Below are 18211 nucleotides of genomic sequence, written 5' to 3'. Positions count from 1 at the left end.
AGCCCCTTCAAAACTCCCCAGAAAGCTCCTGAAACCCCCTCAAACACCTTGGCTGTTGAAAGCCCCTGGAGCACTCGTAGAAACCCCTGGAACACCCCTGGAACGCATCTGAAACCCCTTGAAAACCCCTGAATCGCTCCTGAAAACCTCTGTAATGCCCTTGGAGCGCCCTGGAATACCTCTGAATCCCTCTGGAACATCCCTAAAACGCCATTGAAACCGCTTGTAAGCCTCTGGAACGTTCCTGAAGCCCCCTGGAACATTCCTGAAACGCCCTATGAAACCCCTTTAAATGCACGACTATGTACAGTGAAATTCAAATGGATTTGATGGTTGCTAACAAGTTTAAGGAGAGGGAGTGGCTAGAATACTGCCATGCAGGCAGGGTTTCCAAGTGCTTTCAAGGGAGTTTCAGAAGGGGAGGGCGGTGTTCAGAGTCGTTACAGGGGCGATTTCGGGAGAGTTCTGATGTGCTTTTCTGGGGTTCCGAGGGGTTTCAGGGGGTTTTCGGAGGCATTTCAGGAAGTTTCAGAGGATTTTCAGGTGGTTCCGGAGGCGTTGTCAGAGGTGTTTTCTGGGGGTTTCGGCGAGTCTCAAATGCGTTACATGGGGCCCGATGGATTTTTAGGAGGCTCCGGAGGCGTTACAAGAGCGTTTTCTGGGGTTTCGGAAGGTCTCAGCTGCGTTACATGGCGTCCGACAGGGTTTCAGGAGGTTTTCGGAGGTATTTCAGGAAGTTTTAGAGGATTTTCAGCGAGTTTCAGAAGCGTTATAGGGGCGTTTTCGAGCGTTTAGGAAGGTTTCAGGTGCATTACAGAGAGTCCGAGTGGATTTAGGAGGTTTTCGGAGGCATTTCAGGAAGTTTAAGAGGTTCAGGAAGCGTTACAGGAATGATTGCGGAGGGTCTCAACTGCGTTATATGGCTCCGGGTCTGAAGGGTTTTCAGGGAGTTTTCGGATGCTTTTTTGAAAGATTGGTTGTCTGGAGGTTCCGGAGCCGTTATAGGAGCGTTTTCGGGGGTTTTGGAGGGTCTCAGATACGTTACATGAGGTCCTAGGGGGTTTCAAGAGGTTTTCTTTACAGGGGCGTTTTCCGGAGTTGTCAGGTGTGTTATAAGGGGTCCGAGAAAGTTTCAGGAGATTTCAGAAAATTTTCAGCGGGTTTCAGAAACGTTCGTTACTGGGGCGTTTTCGGGGGCTTAGGAGGGTATCGGATGCGCTACAAGTGTTCCGGGGGGTTTCGGGGGGCTTCCGGAGGTATTTCAGGAAAATTCAGAGGGTTTTCAGTGGATTTCAGAGGCGTTGTCTCACGTTTCAGTAGTCTTCATGTACGTTAGACGGGGTTCGAGGCAGCATTTTCAGAGGATTTTCAGCAGATTCCAGAGGCGTAGTGGGGGATTTCGGACGATTCAGAAGCGTTACAGCGGGTTTGAGGAGGTTTAATGGGGCCTACAGACTTTCAGGTGACCCTTAGAAACATTTCAGAGATGTTTCAAAGCGTTTCATAAACATTTTTGGCGGTTTCAGAAGGGTCTCAAGATGTTCCAGACTGATTACGTTTGTTGATACGATGATCTATACTCAAGGGAGCTTAAGAGATTCTTTGAAAAATTGAACTCACAATTTGACAGCACAAGTATGAATTTTATTTAAACACACAAGCTCACACTTAAATTCAGAAATTGATCTCGGTAAACGGTTTACCGAGAATCCAACAGCTAATATCTCGGTAAAATATTTACTGATGCTCGGTAAAAATTTTACCGAGATTTCGGTAAACCATTACCGAGTCTCGGTGAACTTTGCCGAGATCTCGGTGAAAAGTTGGATTGCCGAGATCTCGGCAAAGTTTTAACGACATCTCGATAAAACTTTTACCGAGATTCAGTGAAAATTGTTACCGGATTCTCGGCTGTTGGATTCTCGGCAATCCGTTTGCTGAGGTCGGCGATTTAATTTAAGTGAGTATGCATGTAGATTCGATGACTTATGCTCAATAATGTTTTGAGGAAACCTTGAATAGATCCGCATGGGACACATTTCACCCCGTCCTCCCCATACACGGGTGCTACGAGTGGTGAGGACACGGTTATTAACCATTACGCTGGTGACCGGTGGGGCCACTACTAAGGCCCAGCAGCAGTAGTGTGTTCGGTTTACTTCATTGTAGATAGGTGTACTACCACCGTCCATTCCACACACGCTATACTAGGGAAGTGTCGCCTGACTTTGTTGGCCGGCGGCGTGCGCGGTGGCCAATAATGGTGTGTGGTAGTGGATAATGATATGACTCGGCTGTGCTGCACGAGGGCCGCACTGACTGACGACCGACGACGGTGCTGTTGTTGTTTTGGCGCTTCAGCACCACCACCGTCCACATGTCCACATCCTCGGGCGGCGGCGTATACTTACTCTGACTGACTGACTAACCGATGGGCAGTAGTACTACACACGTTAGTCGTGTCCGGTCGGTCGAGTTTGGAGGTATAATTTCTGCGCGCGGAAGGCGCGAAAGAAGACTGCATCTGCAGCAGCAGCAACAGCACTTGCGTGCGAGCGAGTGCGTTTCGTACGCGATCAAGTGCGGCCGCGCGCGGAGGCCAATTGACTGATTAACCTGTTTTCGGGGATTGGCTTTTTCTGCTGCTGCGTGCGACTGTTGGAAGTGATCTATTATGATGCACTTTCGTCGGTTTTCGTTGTCGTCGTCGTTGATCGCTTGAAAGAGACAGTAGTGAGAGAGTTCAACGGTTTTTCTTAAAAGTTATAAACTGCGCGATTCGTTGATCAACGGACTGAACTGTGTGCGCCGCGTGGGTTGCTGTGGACATTCCGTTGGCCTTGATTCGAAATTGAATTGTTTGGACAGCAGCGCTGAAACCGTGACCGCAACACAGCTCAACGGCAAGGGAGAAATTTAGCGAATGAGGAACTGAAGTGAAGGAAAACAAATAAAACGAAAAAAAGTTGAAACTGATTGTGTTTTCCGAGCAAGCGAGGTGTGATTTATAAAGAAACAACGACGATCACGGTCGGGTTGTTCCGCGACCGCCGCCATATGGGTCTTTGGGGTGGTGATTTGTTTATTTTCAACATGTTCGAGCGGAATTGATTAGGATGTATGGTTGGAGCCTAAGTGTTAATTGAGTGCTCGAAATAGCTAAATTTACTGCGCGGAATCACGTGTGGTGCGGGTGCTGTGATACAACAGTCAGTGTGCCTTATCTGGAAGTGAATTTGAAAGGTTTTTGAATGGCTTGGGGTCGGTGCATTTTGTATCTATAGCTAAAATGTTGAGGCGATTGCAGTGACCACGCTCAAGTGCTTGGTTTGTGATGGAATGAATGCGAAGGAGGCGCATGGTTGTTTTTTTTCTGAGAATCTTGTAACCTTATCATTCTTTAAAATGATGTGGTATTTATTTGTATCGAGCAGGGTATCGAGCCTTGCATTACACCCCAACTAGAACTGACACTGGCTCCATGCATAGCAGTTCTGTGTCTTTGAACACTTCTGCAGATTTATTAAGTGGGAATTTTTCATGGGACCGGAGTTTCTCTCAGGATATCTCAGGATAGACTCTCCTAGAGTTTCACCGGGATTCCCCTTAAATTAGTTTCCGCGATTCTTTCCGGTGTTTCTCCCGGGATTTTTCCAATAGCTCTTCCCGGGATTTCTCTCAGAGGCTTTTGAACTATTTCTTCCAGAATTTCTGCAGGAGTTATTCTGGGGATTTATACTAAAGTTCTACTAGGATTTTTCAGAAGTTTTTTATGATTTTTCTGCAGGAGTTTACCCTGGAATTGCTTCCACAGGCTTTCGCTGTATTGCTCCCAATTTTCCTCACGGGATTTCTCGCACAGTTCCTCCTGTAATGTCTTTAAGAAGTTATCGTGAGCTTTTGTCTATTGTTTCTCCTGGGATGTTTCTTAAAGGATTTACCTTGGAAGATTCCTTTCAGTGTTCCCTGCCGGATGTGTCTCAGAGTTGGTCAGAAACTATCTTAGGCGTTTTCCCAAAATTTCTTCCAAGGTTCATTCAGATTTTTTCCTTGAATTTTACAGGAAGTTTTTGTTAATATTTCTCATGGAGTTCTCCCCTTGATCTCTATCTGTGATTTGTCCTGGCTTTTTCTCGTAGTTGTTTCCTAGACTTCTTTCTGTGACCGTCGTGAGATTTCTTTCAGATTTTTTTCCAGGAATACTTCCACTGTTCTTCGTAGAACTTGTCACGGGTGTGAATATTTGTTACATAAATAATACAGAATAATTGTTTAATGTGTTTTACATTTAATATTCAAGTGTTCTTTGTGTTTTATGGTTTATTTCAATTTGCCAATATTCCCCTAATTTTAATGCACATTTATAGGGTTCAGGCGGCGTAGGAACTCATGAGATGCAATTCATTTAGAGACCTTTGGGCTTCAAAGATTCCTCGAAACTCCCTGAAGTCCCCTGAAATTACCTTAAACTCCCTTAATAGCCGAAGGTTTTAAATCTCTGGAGCTGAAATATCCTTGAAACCCCTTGAAATTCTCCTGAGTTAACGCCCCTGAGACGCCTTGAAGCACTCCTGAGACCTTCTGAAACCTCCTGAAATGCCTTGAAAACACCCTTGAAAAGCTACTGAATCCTCCTGAGACTCCGTGAACGCCTCCGAGGCACCTTGAGACTGCCTGAAACGCTCCTGAATTTCCTAAAACCCTCACGAAACCTCCCCCGAAGCCCATGAACATCCTCTCTGCGATCCTTATTGCTCCTCCGTAAAACACCCTGCCCCTACCTCCTTAGATCTTCCGGGACCTCCTTTTGCTCATTTCTATAAACGTCCCCATCAGCTTAGAACTCCGAGAAAAAGAGAGAAACTTCGGAGAAATCTGGTGAGAAACTCCAAGATAAACCCACAGAACTTTTTGAGAGAAATCCTTGGAAGAAGTTCAACAACGATTGTTGGAAAGTTTTCCCGGAAAACCATAAAGGATAATCCTCGAAGGAACTTTGGGAGAACTTTGTTAGGGTCTCCGAGAACCTCTGGAAGAAATCTCGGGAAGGGCTCTTGCAGAAACTCCGTGAAAAACTAGATGAAACTCTGGAAGATATCCTAGAAATAACTCGCAGGAGTCCCGGCAAGAACACTGAAAAAGAACTCTGGGAGCAAATCCGGCAAACGGATGGATGGAATCTTGGAGAAACTTCTGGAATTCTCCAAAAGACCAATTTCTTAAGGAACCTTTGTACGAATTCCTGAAGGTATCTCTGGAGGAATTCCTAAAGGAATCCCTGGAGAAATTCCTATAGAAATCTTTGGAGGAAATCCTGAACAAATTTCTGGAGGAATTCCTGAGAAAGTCCTGCAGGAATCTTTGAAGAAATTTCTAGAATTTGTGAAGGCATATTCCTTGTAGGACTCCTGGAGGAATCCACAGAAGAATTTCTGAAGTAAACCCTGGAAAGCTTCCTAAAGGAACCCCTGGAGGTATTTCTGAAGAATCTCTAGAGGAATGCCTGAAGCAATCCTTGAAGAAAATCCTGGAGTAATTACTAAAGGAATCCCTAAAGGAAATTCTGATAGAATCCCTGGATGAATTCCTGAAGGGATTCCTGGAGGAATTCCTGATGGAATCCCAGGCGGAATTCCTGAAGGAATCCCGGAGCAATTCCTGATGGAATTTTCGAAGGAATTCCTGGAGGAATCCCCAGAACAATTCCTGAAGCAATCCCTGGAGGAAATCCTGAAGGAATTCCTGAAAGAAGCGCTGGAGGAATTCCTGAAGGAATCCCTGGAGAATTTCCTGAAGGAATCCCTGGAGGAATTCCTGAAGGAATCCCTTGAGGAATTCTTGAAGGAATCCCTGGAGGAATTCTTGAAGGAATCCCTGGAAATGAATCTCCGGAGCAATTCCTGAAGAAATTCAGGAATTCCTCCAGGGATTCCTTCAGGAATTCCTCCAGGGATTCCTTCAGGAATTCCTCCAGGGATTCTTCAGGAATTCCTCCAGGGATTCTTCATGAATTCCTCCAGGGATTCTTCAGAAATTCCTCTAGAGATTCTTCAGGAATTCTTCTATGGATTCCTCAAGGAGTCCGGCAAGGAATTCCTTCACAAAATTCTAGGATTTTTTTCAAGGATTTCTGCAGGACTTTTTTCAGGAATTCCTTCAAAGGTTCCTTCAGGAATTCCTCCTGGAGTTACTTCAAGATTTCCTCCAGGAATTCTTCCAGGGATTCCTCCAGGGATTCATTCAGGAATTCCTTCAAGGTTTTCTTCAGGAATTGCTCCGGAGATTTATTTAGGAACTCTTGGAGCCCCGTAGCCGTGCGGTTAGGGTCACCATCAAGCTTCTAAACGCACCATGCTGTGGGGTGAGGGTTCGATTCCCGCTCCGGGCGATGAAACTTTTCGTGAGAATAGTTTCTTCTCCGTATCCACTGGTGCATGATCCGTGTGTCCGTTGTCTAGTGTTAATTCAGTCGTTTAGTCTGTACAGCCTCTGGCTGAAGACGGTGTCCGTGTCTCTTTTTAATCCTTCCAGGGATTGCTTCAGGAACAGGAATTCCTCCAAGGATTCCTCCAGGAGTGCTCCAGGGATTCCTTCAGGATTCATTCAGGAATTCCTCCAGGGATTCCTTCAGAAATTCCTCCTGGATTTACTTCAAGATTTCCTCCAGGAATTCTTCCAGGGATTCCTCCAGGGATTCCTTCAGGAATTCCTCCAGGGATTCCTTCAGGAAATCCTCCAGCGATTCCTTCAGGAATTCCTCCAAGGTTTTCTTCAGGAATTGCTCCGGAGATTAATTTAGGAATTCCTCCAGGGATTGCTTCAGGAACAGGAATTCCTCCAGGGATTGCTGCAGGATTCCTTCAGGAACTTCTTCAGGGATTCCTTCAGGAATTCCTCCAGGGATTCTTTCAGGAATTACACCAGGGATTTCCTGAAAGAATCCCTGGAGGAATTCCTGAAGGAATCCATGGAGGAATTCCTGACGGAATCTCTGAAGGTATTCTTGCAGGAATCTCTGGAGGAATTCCTGAAGGAACCCCTGGAGAAATTCCTGAAAGAATCCCTGGAGAATCCTTGAAGGTATTCCTGGGGGTATTCCTGAAGGAATCTCTGAAGGAATTCCTGAAGGAATCTCTGAAGGAATTATATCTGGAGGAGTTCCTGAAGGAATTACTAATGGAATCTCTAACTAAAGGAATTCCTGATATCTGGAAGAACACCTGATCGAAATACTGTTCCATAAATTTCACATAAGTGGTGATAAAACTTCCTCTTGGGAGCATCCGCAAGCAGGGGCGCGGCGTTTTGCCTAAGGATCAGTGAATCAAAATTCAAAATTCAAAAAATTTCGAGATCATATCATTATCTGTTACCAGATGGGATAAAGAGTAATCGTTGCGTCTTCTTTGTTGCTTGTTTTGTGCCTCTTTTGTCTGACAATTCTCTTCACTGCTAAGGATGTTTCGCATAAGGTTGAGGTCCCTTGTGCCCACTTACCAATTTATGCATTTTTCCTCACGTTTTCGAGAGCACAATTCCAGAGATCCACCGAGCAAAGCGAGCTGAAAATGTAATTCATTGTTGGTTGTGAGTGAGCAAGAAGCATGAAGCATTTTCAGTCTTGTTGACCTGTTCGATAACCGGATTTGTGCTCTTGAAAGTTGCAATGTGAATAGCAAGGCGGTCATTGTTGCGGTCATCTTTGGATTTTAACATCCTTGTCTATGCCCTTGAAGTAATTGAAAATATGTTAGTTTACATAAAGAGGTATGTCAGCCAGATGTACATCACGGATGTGAATGGTGGACAATGTAGTCTAAACATTTTAGGAGACAGGAGGCCAAACTGATTAGTATGAAACTCTTTGCTTCTTCATGTGACGCACGACTCATTTTCGGGATTTCTTTATTCAAAACATGTTTGAAGTATGTATTCAAATCTCTTCTAGAGCAATCCCCATTTTGACGTCCAATTAGTCTTGTAGAAGTCTTGTGAACCGCCATAAAACCTTATACCTTTTATTTTGTTTATGAAGGTTCTAAGAACCTCTTCTAGTTTATTTGAATAAAAATATTACTTGGGAAATATGATAAGTCAAACAGTACTTCAGGATTTAGAAGGTGCAAAGCATCAAATACCATGCAATCGATTCTATACTTCGAGCTGAAGCCAGAGAATCCCAAATTCCAGAAAAGACGTCATGTTCATCCGAAGATATAATGTTCACTTATCCTTGGAAGTATGTATTGAATAAAAAATCTAGAACTTCATCGTCATCCTTCACGCTATTTGAGAAACAAAGTTCATTCACTCGGAAGTCCATAGATTTTACAAGAATTTTGTTTGCCTCAATCTGGAAACAATTTTTTTGATAGACTTATTTCCGCCTGAATCGTTCAGCAGACCAGCAGAAGGACTTACGATGCGAGTCAACTTGAAACCCTGCGATCCAACCGAACGACGTCTGTTCCACCTTCATCAACATGGCCAAAACAGAGTTCCATGCGGTAAATAAGCCCAACAATAGACGTATTTGCTGTTGAGATTTTCAACAGATGTACAATGGTGACAATGGTGTCACCACGGTGCTTCATTTACCGTTATTATCAAAAAAAATATACCATCAAAACCTGAAACGCCATTCTCTTTCTTCATCATTCCTACACCTCTGGACAAATTTTAAAAAAAATCGTTAGACGAAATTTTGAGTTACGCCCTTTTAAAGGGCCTAACCCCTAAAAATCAGGGTTTCTATAGAAAAACATCATATTTTATAACAGAAGCATGTTTAAGCCATCATGAAACGCCATTCTCTTTCTTTATCATTTCTACACCTCTGGACACATTTTGAAAATAATCGTTAGACGAATTTTTGAGTTACGCCCTTTTAAAGGGCCTAACCCCTAAAAAATGAGGATTTCTATAGAAAAACATCATATTTCATAACAGAAGCATGCTTCTGCCAACAAAATTTGAAACGCCATTCTCTTTCTTTATCATTCCTACACCTCTGGATACATTTTTAAAATAATCGTTAGACGAAATTTTGAGTAACGCCTTTTTAAAGGGCCTTACCCCAAAAAAACCGGGGTTTTTATAGAATACCATCATATTTCATAACAGAAGCATGCTTCTGCCATCAAAACCTGAAACGCCATGCTCCTTCTTTATCTTTCCTACACTTCTGAAAAACAATTTAAAATAATCGTTAGACGAAATTCTGAGTTACGCCCTTTTAAAGGGCCAAACCCCTAAAAAATCAGGGTTTCTATAGAAAATCATCATATTTCATAACAAAAGCATGCCTTGAAGTCCCAAATAATAAAACGTATTATTAATAATGCTACAATTTGATACTATGCGCTAATATTGGCTATTTGTATTGATGTTTGTATACAAATTGGCCATTATGCTAATATAAGGGAAGTATTTTCAAACATGTAGGAAGCAATCATGTTTGTATCAATTGCCATTCATAGCGTGGGACGTAAGTTTTTTGTATTGCTTTTTTAAAGACAAAACAAGCGATGGCATGTGCCTATCTCATTCGTTAGATATATTGGTGAATGCTGTTTTCAATTAATAAACATACAAAACTATGATGATGATCAATTGTAATGATAGTTCTATATTTAACTGCTAAACTACGTTACCGAAGAATAAACGTGATTAAATGAAACTAAGTTTTATAATAATTCTACTATAAGTACTTATGACCTTCAAGTGGGCGTAACTGGAGAATTTGACCAACATTATTTTTGAAATTCAGTTTATGGGTGTGCATTAACTATATAAATGAAAAAGTAAATGAACTGTCGTTTATGGTTTTCATTGTATATTGTTCTGGCTATAATAGTAAATGAAGCCAACAACGTCCGTATCCTACAGGTTAAAGAATACTTCCCTTATACTGGCGTTATGGCTAATTTTTATACACAATGCATTCAATATTGTAGCATTATTAATGATACTATTCATTATTTTGGACTTTGAAGCATACTTCTGTTATGAAATATGATGGTATTCTATAGAAACTACTATTTTTTAGGGGTAAGGCCCTTTAAAAGGGCGTAACTCAAAATTTCGTCTAACGATTATTTTCAAAATTTATCCAGAGGTGTAGGAATGATAAAGAAAGAGAATGGCGTTTCAAATTTTGATGGCAGAAACATGCTTCTGTTATGAAATATGATGTTTTTCTATAGAAACCCTCATTTTTTAGGGGTTAGGCCCTTTAGAAGGGCGTAACTCAAAAATTCGCCTAACGATTATTTTCTGAATTTGTCCAGAGGTGTAGGAATGATAAAGAAAGAGAATGGCGTTTCAAATTTTGATGGCAGAAACATGCTTCTGTTATGAAATATGATGTTTTTCTATAGAAAATCTGATTTTTTAGGGGTTAGGCCCTTTAAAAGGGCGTAACTCAAAATTTCGTCTAACGATTTTTTTAAAAATTTGTCCAGAGGTGTAGGAATGATGAAGAAAGAGAATGGCGTTTCAGGTTTTGATGGTATATTTTTTTTGATAATAACGGTAAATGAAGCACCGTGGTCACAGTACATACATCTCTCGTAGTTAGTGCAGAGGCGAATTGCAGCAACGATTGCGTTATTGACAACTACATATGTTCACACGACACGCGTGTTTGCCATTCCATGTTTACTGAAAGTAGCAAACACGGAATTCACAAGGTAGACCTAGGTAGAATTTTCCTTAACGAAAGTAAGGATCGTGGACTTGATTCACTTGGGTTGTACCATTTTGCGTCTGCAAAGATGGATCATTGCTGTTATTTATGCTGAAGATAGAGCTGAGCTGTCTTAGGCGTAACCATTTTCCCAAGATAGGAAGGGCTTAACTCTTTGTAAGTACTCCAAAGGCTCCGTTACAGGTTGGGGTTTTATTAGATCCTTCTAACCATGCCTTTCTGGGTATGGTTAGCATATAGACGTAGCACACCATGAATTAGGGGTCACCGGGACTCTAATTATTAGGACAGACAATCGATAGTGTTATTCTAAGCAAAGTTGAGGCAAGTACTACCGCTGTCCAGGCAGAGTTATTGAGGCGAACTTCGTGTGATCAACTTCGTACAGGCTCAAACAGCCGTCGAATGGATACTGTTAACGTAAAGTCGTCACAGCTTCTTACGACCATGAACATCATATCAATCCAAAATTTATTATTGGAGCTTGTTTTTCATTAGACAACACTCCGCATCTGATGCATTTCCCAATCCCCACCAGAAGTAAACATCAGTGTTTAATTTTATACAAAATGCGACTGACTGCTAAATTCCACCCCCTTAGAGAAAGGCGATGATGATCTTGGTCCGTCTGAGAGAGCTATCGTCATCAGAGATTGTAGTGTGGTGTGACATCATCCAACAACGACGCCCATCATCGCCGGCCGCCTGTTCGATCAACCCAACCGTGATTGTTTACATTTGCTTTGCAAAAGAAAGAAGAAATATACAGTTTCGCAACCACAGCGCCAGAGATTCACGAGACATCCATCCATCGGGCATTTTGGGGAAGTGCAATGTATGTGAAAGAAGAAAACAACAACGACTAAAAAGAAGAACGCTAGAAGGCGATAAATATCGCACCAAGAGATCGGGAAGCGAAACAAATAAACGGCGCGGGAATTTTAATGAGCAATCCACTGCAAACTGCCACACACAGCTTGGCTGGGAAACTAATTTTTCGACTGGGGTTTAGATTACATACGCTACTTGTTTCGGTTTCAAGTCGTGTGACCAATCAACTGCTAAACGTGCACCCAAAAATAGATGTCGAATTTTTGAAAAAAAAAATCTGGAAAAATCCTCCATAGAGTATCATGTAAGATCTTCATAACAAATGTTTTAGAACCTTACAAATGTCTACACACGACAAAATTTCATGCAGATTTGCTATACAGATCTGTTCGGGGTGTTCAACGTGAACGGCCAGTGCCAGTGCACAAGTGATCCGTTTCGATAAACTGCACAGAAACACCCACTCGTTTTCGACGAAATTATAGAGATAAGCCGGCCCCCGGAAAACCGGCTGAGTTTAGTCGAAGAAAGTGAATCGAAAAGAAGCATGCGATGTCGGTGATGCAAGCGGCGACGATGGCGATCCTTCGATGTTTTGTACCTAGCTGTATAGTTAGCTGTTGTTAGATATTGTGCATTTGTTTTTAGCCCATTACTCTATTTTCAGTAGATAAGTAGCAATCGCTTGCGAAGAAAAAAAAACACCATTGGCCGTTATTTATTGTGTTCTGTTGTTTTTCTGTGTACGTTTATCATGCCCGAAATCAAAACAAACCGTCACCATACCGTCGGTCGGCAGTAGGAGAGTGCTTAGTTGAAACAATGTTGGGCAGTGCACCTGTTCTATAATTATACCCTGCCTGCATTGAGAGTAGTAGTACATTACATATAACCCCCGCACTTGGATGCGAGTGAAGCACGAGACTAGCTAGCGCGCTCAGCTGCTCACAACTAAACAACAACAACAACAACAACCATAACCAACCACAATTCAACTCCCGAGTTCAGCAGGAAGACAAATCAAAGTACATGAGCTATGAAATTCTTTCTAGGAATCTCGGGATGGAACGACAGCAGTCCGAAGATTGACGCCGGCTTTCCAGATAAGGTGAGTGTTTTGATTTTCTCTGTGAACTTATATTAATCGATCCGAAGACAAATTTTACTTTAACTATTGGTTTTGGTACATATTCTATGATGCAAAGTTTCTTGTAGGAGTTTTTAGAAGAATCCTTACAGCAAGTTTTAGAAGAATTCGTAGAGGAATCTCTGGAACAGTTCCTAAAATTCCTGGAGGAATTCCTGGATGAATCCTTAGAGGAATTCTTGAAGGAATCCCTGGAGAAAATTCTGAAGGAATCCATGAATGAATTTCTGAAGAAATCCCTGGAGAAACTCCTGAAAGAATCCCTGGAGGAATTTCTGAAGAAATCCCTGGAGGAATTCCTGAAGGAATCCCTGGAGGAATTCCTAAAGGAATTCCTGAAGGAATCCCTGGAGGAATTCCTGAAGGAATCCCTGGAGGAATTCCTGAAGGAATCCCTGGAGGAATCCCTGGAGGAATTCCTGAAGGAATCCCTGGAGGAATTCCTGAAGGAATCCCTGGAGGAATTCCTGAAGGAATCCCTGGAGGAATTCCTGAAGGAATCCCTGGAGGAATTCCTGAAGGAATCCCTGGAGGAATTCCTGAAGGAATCCCTGGAGGAATTCCTGAAGGAACCCCTGGAGGAACCCCTGGAGGAATTCCTGAAGGAATCCCTGGAGGAATTCCTGAAGGAATCCCTGGAGGAATTCCTGAAGGAATCCCTGGAGGAATTTCTGAAGGAATCCCTGGAGGAATTCCTGAAGGAATCCCTGGAGGAATTCCTGAAGGAATCCCTGGAGGAATTCCTGAAGGAATCCCTGGAGGAATTCCTGAAGGAATCCCTGGAGGAATTCCTGAAAGAATCGCTGGAGGAATTCCTGAAAGAATCCCCGGAGGAATTCCTGAAGGAATCCCCGGAGGAATTCCTGAAGGAATCCCCGGAGGAATTCCTGAAGGAATCCCCGGAGGAATTCCTGAAGGAATCCCCGGAGGAATTCCTGAAGGAATCACTAGAGGAATTCCTGAAGGAATCCCCGGAGGAATTCCTGAAGGAATCCCCGGAGGAATTCCTGAAGGAATCCCCGGAGGAATTCCTGAAGGAATCCCCGGAGGAATTCCTGAAGGAATCCCCGGAGGAATTCCTGAAGGAATCCCCGGAGGAATTCCTGAAGGAATCCCCGGAGGAATTCCTGAAGGAATCCCCGGAGGAATTCCTGAAGGAATCCCCGGAGGAATTCCTGAAGGAATCCCCGGAGGAATTCCTGAAGGAATCCCCGGAGGAATTCCTGAAGGAATCCCCGGAGGAATTCCTGAAGGAATCCCCGGAGGAATTCCTGAAGGAATCCCCGGAGGAATTCCTGAAGGAATCCCCGGCCCGGAGAAATTCCTGAAGGAATCTCGGCCCGGAGAAATTCCTGAAGGAATCCCCGGCCCGGAGAAATTCCTGAAGGAATCCCCGGCCCGGAGAAATTCCTGAAGGAATCCCCGGCCCGGAGGAATTTCTTAAGGAATCCCCGGGGGAATTCCTGAAGGAATCCCCGGAGGAATTCCTGAAGGAATCCCCGGAGGAATTCCTAAAGGAATCCCCGGAGGAATTCCTAAAGGAATCCCCGGAGGAATTCCTGAAGGAATCCCCGGAGGAATTCCTGAAGGAATCCCCGGAGGAATTCCTGAAGGAATCCCCGGAGGAATTCCTGAAGGAATCCCCGGAGGAATTCCTGAAGGAGTCCCCGGAGGAATTCCTGAAGGAATCCCCGGAGGAATTCCTGAAGGAATCCCCGGAGGAATTCCTGAAGGAATCCCCGGAGGAATTCCTGAAGGAATCCCCGGAGGAATTCCTGAAGGAATCCCCGGAGGAATTCCTGAAGGAATCCCCGGAGGAATTCCTGAAGGAATCCCCGGAGGAATTCCTGAATGAATCCGCGGAGGAATTCCTGAAGGAATCCCCGGAGGAATTCCTGAAGGAATCCCAGGAGGAATTGTTGAAGGAATGACAGGAGGAATTCCTGAAGGAATCCCTGGAGGAATTTCTGAAGGAATTCCTGGAGGAATTCCTGAAGGAATCTCTAGAGGAATTCCAGAAGGAATCCCTGGAGGAATTCCTGAAGGAATCACTAGAGAAATTCCTGAAGGAATCCCTGGTGGAATTTCTGAAGGAATCCTGAGGAATTCCTGAAAAAATTTCTGAAGAAACCCTTGAAAGCTCATGGATATTTCATTGACGACATTATCTTCAGACACCGAACATCATTTCACTTTTCGTATTTCATCACCACATTTAGTTGTCGCTTCCAATTGTGACAGAACGGCCCCCACTATACCCGGTTAATAGATTTGATAATTAGGGTACTACCGGTAACGTTGCTTCATCCGTACGCAGCCATCATATGTATGTAAACTGTCGGTGAAGGTCAACCCCTAGCTGATACCGCTACCTTACTTACTTACATACGAGCCGCGTTGCCAGTTCTGTGGCAGTCAGTACGCTACGCAATTCTGCAGATATATTTGCCTGAGCTACGAACCGGACGGACACGATGCGCGATGTGCGTTGATGCGTGCCTTACATGAGCTTCCTCGTTTCATCAACAAAATGCAGATTATGATTGTATAGTAGGTACCTACAGACGAAGTAGGAATGTTCAGTTAGGCATACGAAAAAAAAAAAATGAACTGAAACATATGAAACTAAAACGTGATGAACGAAACGTAAAACGCGCATTTATCCGCTATGTGAGTGCGGTTGCTTGTTTGCGGCAATGTTTGTTTGAATTTTGTTCGCGATAAGGGTTATTTATTTGAACAATTCGATGGAGCTCGGAGTTGAAAAATGAAACATGATGGTTCAACCTCCATTTATGGTAAACTTCAAGTCAAGTGCTATGAAAACTACTGAATACTAAATTCTTGGATAATGTTGGATGATTAAGTCTTAAAATGAATTGATTCTCCTACACTGGACGTATATTCACACCGACATTGTTTTGAACCAGAGCTACGGCAAATTTACGCACACTGTTTCCAACGGTCCAATTCCATTTTTTTTTTAATTCGTAACCTAATTTATAGCTCTGTTGCCACTAGGGCACTACGTGTGCAATTGCCATTGGCAGCTGCACCTACATTTCGTACAGCGCCTAAATGTATTCTATTCTAATATATCGAACTAACTGGCTGCCCTTATGGTGTTTTCATTTTTCTACTCAATCCGGTAAAAAGCAATGTTGCAGGTGTCGGAGCTGGGATCGAACCCATGACCATCCGCTTATGAAGCGAACGTAAGTCCATTGCGTCACGGGCCCCGGTTCGAAATTATTTTAAGCATAAAAAAATGATTTTAGAAGTTAAGTGTCCACGAAAAAGTTGTTAAGCATACCAGAGACTTTCTTTAGAAAGTATAACAAATGTAAAAGTGAGATATAAATTTGATGTTTTCATAAGTGAAGATAACGTGTCAATGTCTTGCGCAAAATTGTCGAAAAAATTATTATAGGAAAACTTGCCGAATGAATTTTTGTTCTATCTGCTCAATTTCTAGAGATATCAGCCATTATTTGAACACGACCCCTAAAAATCAGTTTATTTGTTGTGAGTTTTTCCTGACATTTTTAGGAATTTTGAAATGTTCTACAAAGTTATTTACTATAACAAAATACGCGTTTTTTTAATAGAGTAACATTGTATCCTTGATAATTTTAGAGATATTTAAGGATTCGTTAAAAATAGTCTTTTCATGACTTTGTAACTTTTACAGAGGCAAAATGGGGCAAGATTTTTTGATTGAATATGAAAAAAGTTTATGGTAGGTGGTAATTTTGTTTCAACTTATGCTGGGCAGTAGCTTTTTTGACATAGAAATGAAGCTACATAATATGTTAGATTGTAACTGAAATTCTCACAAAACTCAAAAAGTATTGCAGATACAACTTTGTAATCTATGAAGAGAACAAGTATTTTATCGTAGACAAAAGTTTTGTAAAACACTTGAAAATTCCTAAAAATGTCTGAAAAAAGTTACAATAAGAAAATCGGATATTTAGGGGTCGTTTACAGAAAATGACCCATGTCTTTCTAATGGAACAGATAGAACAAAAGTTTGTTCGGCAAATTTTCTAATAATGATATTTCCTACAACTTTTCTTTAGTCATCAATCAGTACACATCTAGTATAAACAGAATTTTCATCTCACTGCTAGGTGAATTGATCAAAAAAGTAGTACTTTCAAAAGAAGGATTCTTGCCTATCGAACCACATCTTCGAACAAATTAAGCCTGGTAATTCAATTTACCAAGGTCAAAATAATGTGGCTGCTAATGAAAAATTTGAATTTCACTCTCACTTCTACGTGGTTTAACCATCACGTTAGTGATCTTGCTAGTCATACTTTCAAAAGAAGGGTTTCAATATTTAAACCAACTTATTCGAAGACACTAAACCATTAAAATCAACTTTGAAGGTTGAAAATGATAACGATCACGAAATTGGGCCTTTGAAAACAGTGTGCAATGAGGAGAAAGCAGGTGTCATTTTTACCCATAAATGTACTACTAACTATATTCAAATTGAATTTCATATGACATTTAGCAGTGTTGCCAGTTGTATTTTCTTTTCCATAATTAATCTTGGATGCCATTTATTTATTATCTATCCTAAATTTGATACCCATTGAAGCCAATTCATAACCATTTTCTGACAGTAAGTCGTTTACACCTAGCTACTTAAATGACAAGAACCCTAAGAGTATTTCGGATTTTTGTGTTTTTCTCTCAACTATGGAATTTTTGACTGCATTTTTAGTTTATGAAGACGTTCTCCTGGAGGAAACTTTGGATACTTGAAACATTTTTTGTCTGATTCGTTAGATTGGTCACTCGGTAATTTTTGAGGAATGTACAGGAGATGGCCAAAATGATTGGGATAGGCAACTTTTTTTCTCCTACAAAAAAATCAACATGCTGTAACTTTTAATAGAGTGCATCAAAAAATTTCGAATTTTGACTGTTTGTCAACCTATTATACATATGTGCATCATTGGTACAAATTTGGGCTCGATTAATTTTTTGCGAAGTAAGAACCGTTCGGGTAAATCACTTTTATTTGGGCAACTAATTTTTGAGATGTCATATCTCGGAAACCAGTGAACCGAATTGAATGAATTTTTAACGTTTATCAACAATATATTGATACTTAATACGAAGTTATAAAATGTAATATTATCTTACGACAAATAAGGTTATACCGGGTTGAATTTTTAACCCATATAGAGGAAAATAAGTCGAATTTACAATATGTACCACACAAAAATGACTAAATGTGTTCTTTCTTCAATCTAAATAGGCTCAAATATATTCGATTAGATATAACTTGAGAACAGAAGGGGAAAATCTTTGGATATCAACACTAAAATTTATTGACATTGATGTAAAAAAAATTAAATTTTTTCGAGAAAAATCCAAGAAGTGTCAATCTATGATAACTTTTTTCAACGTTTAAAAAGTACCGACGTTTTAAAAGTTCGCAAAGCCTTTACATATTGTAAGTGTACGTTCAAAATTTCATTCAATTCGATTCACTGGTTTCCGAGATA

General features: G+C 41.7%; 1 protein-coding gene across 1 annotated transcript in view; it reads left to right on the top strand.

The window, feature by feature from the left end:
- Positions 1-12698, top strand: part of LOC115264153 (uncharacterized) — a 105158-nt gene extending 92460 nt beyond the window's left edge. Inside the window, exon 3 of the mRNA XM_062847201.1 lies at positions 12592-12698. Within this exon, the coding sequence (XP_062703185.1) occupies positions 12592-12683 (92 nt within the window). The 3' untranslated portion in view covers positions 12684-12698. The remainder of the gene's footprint in view (positions 1-12591) is intronic.
- Positions 12699-18211: the final 5513 nt, after the last annotated feature.

The sequence above is a fragment of the Aedes albopictus genome, chromosome 1 (assembly GCF_035046485.1).
Source record: "Aedes albopictus strain Foshan chromosome 1, AalbF5, whole genome shotgun sequence".
In the NCBI taxonomy this organism is placed as follows: Eukaryota; Metazoa; Arthropoda; class Insecta; order Diptera; family Culicidae; genus Aedes; species Aedes albopictus.
This window is presented reverse-complemented; position numbering and strand designations above follow the sequence as displayed.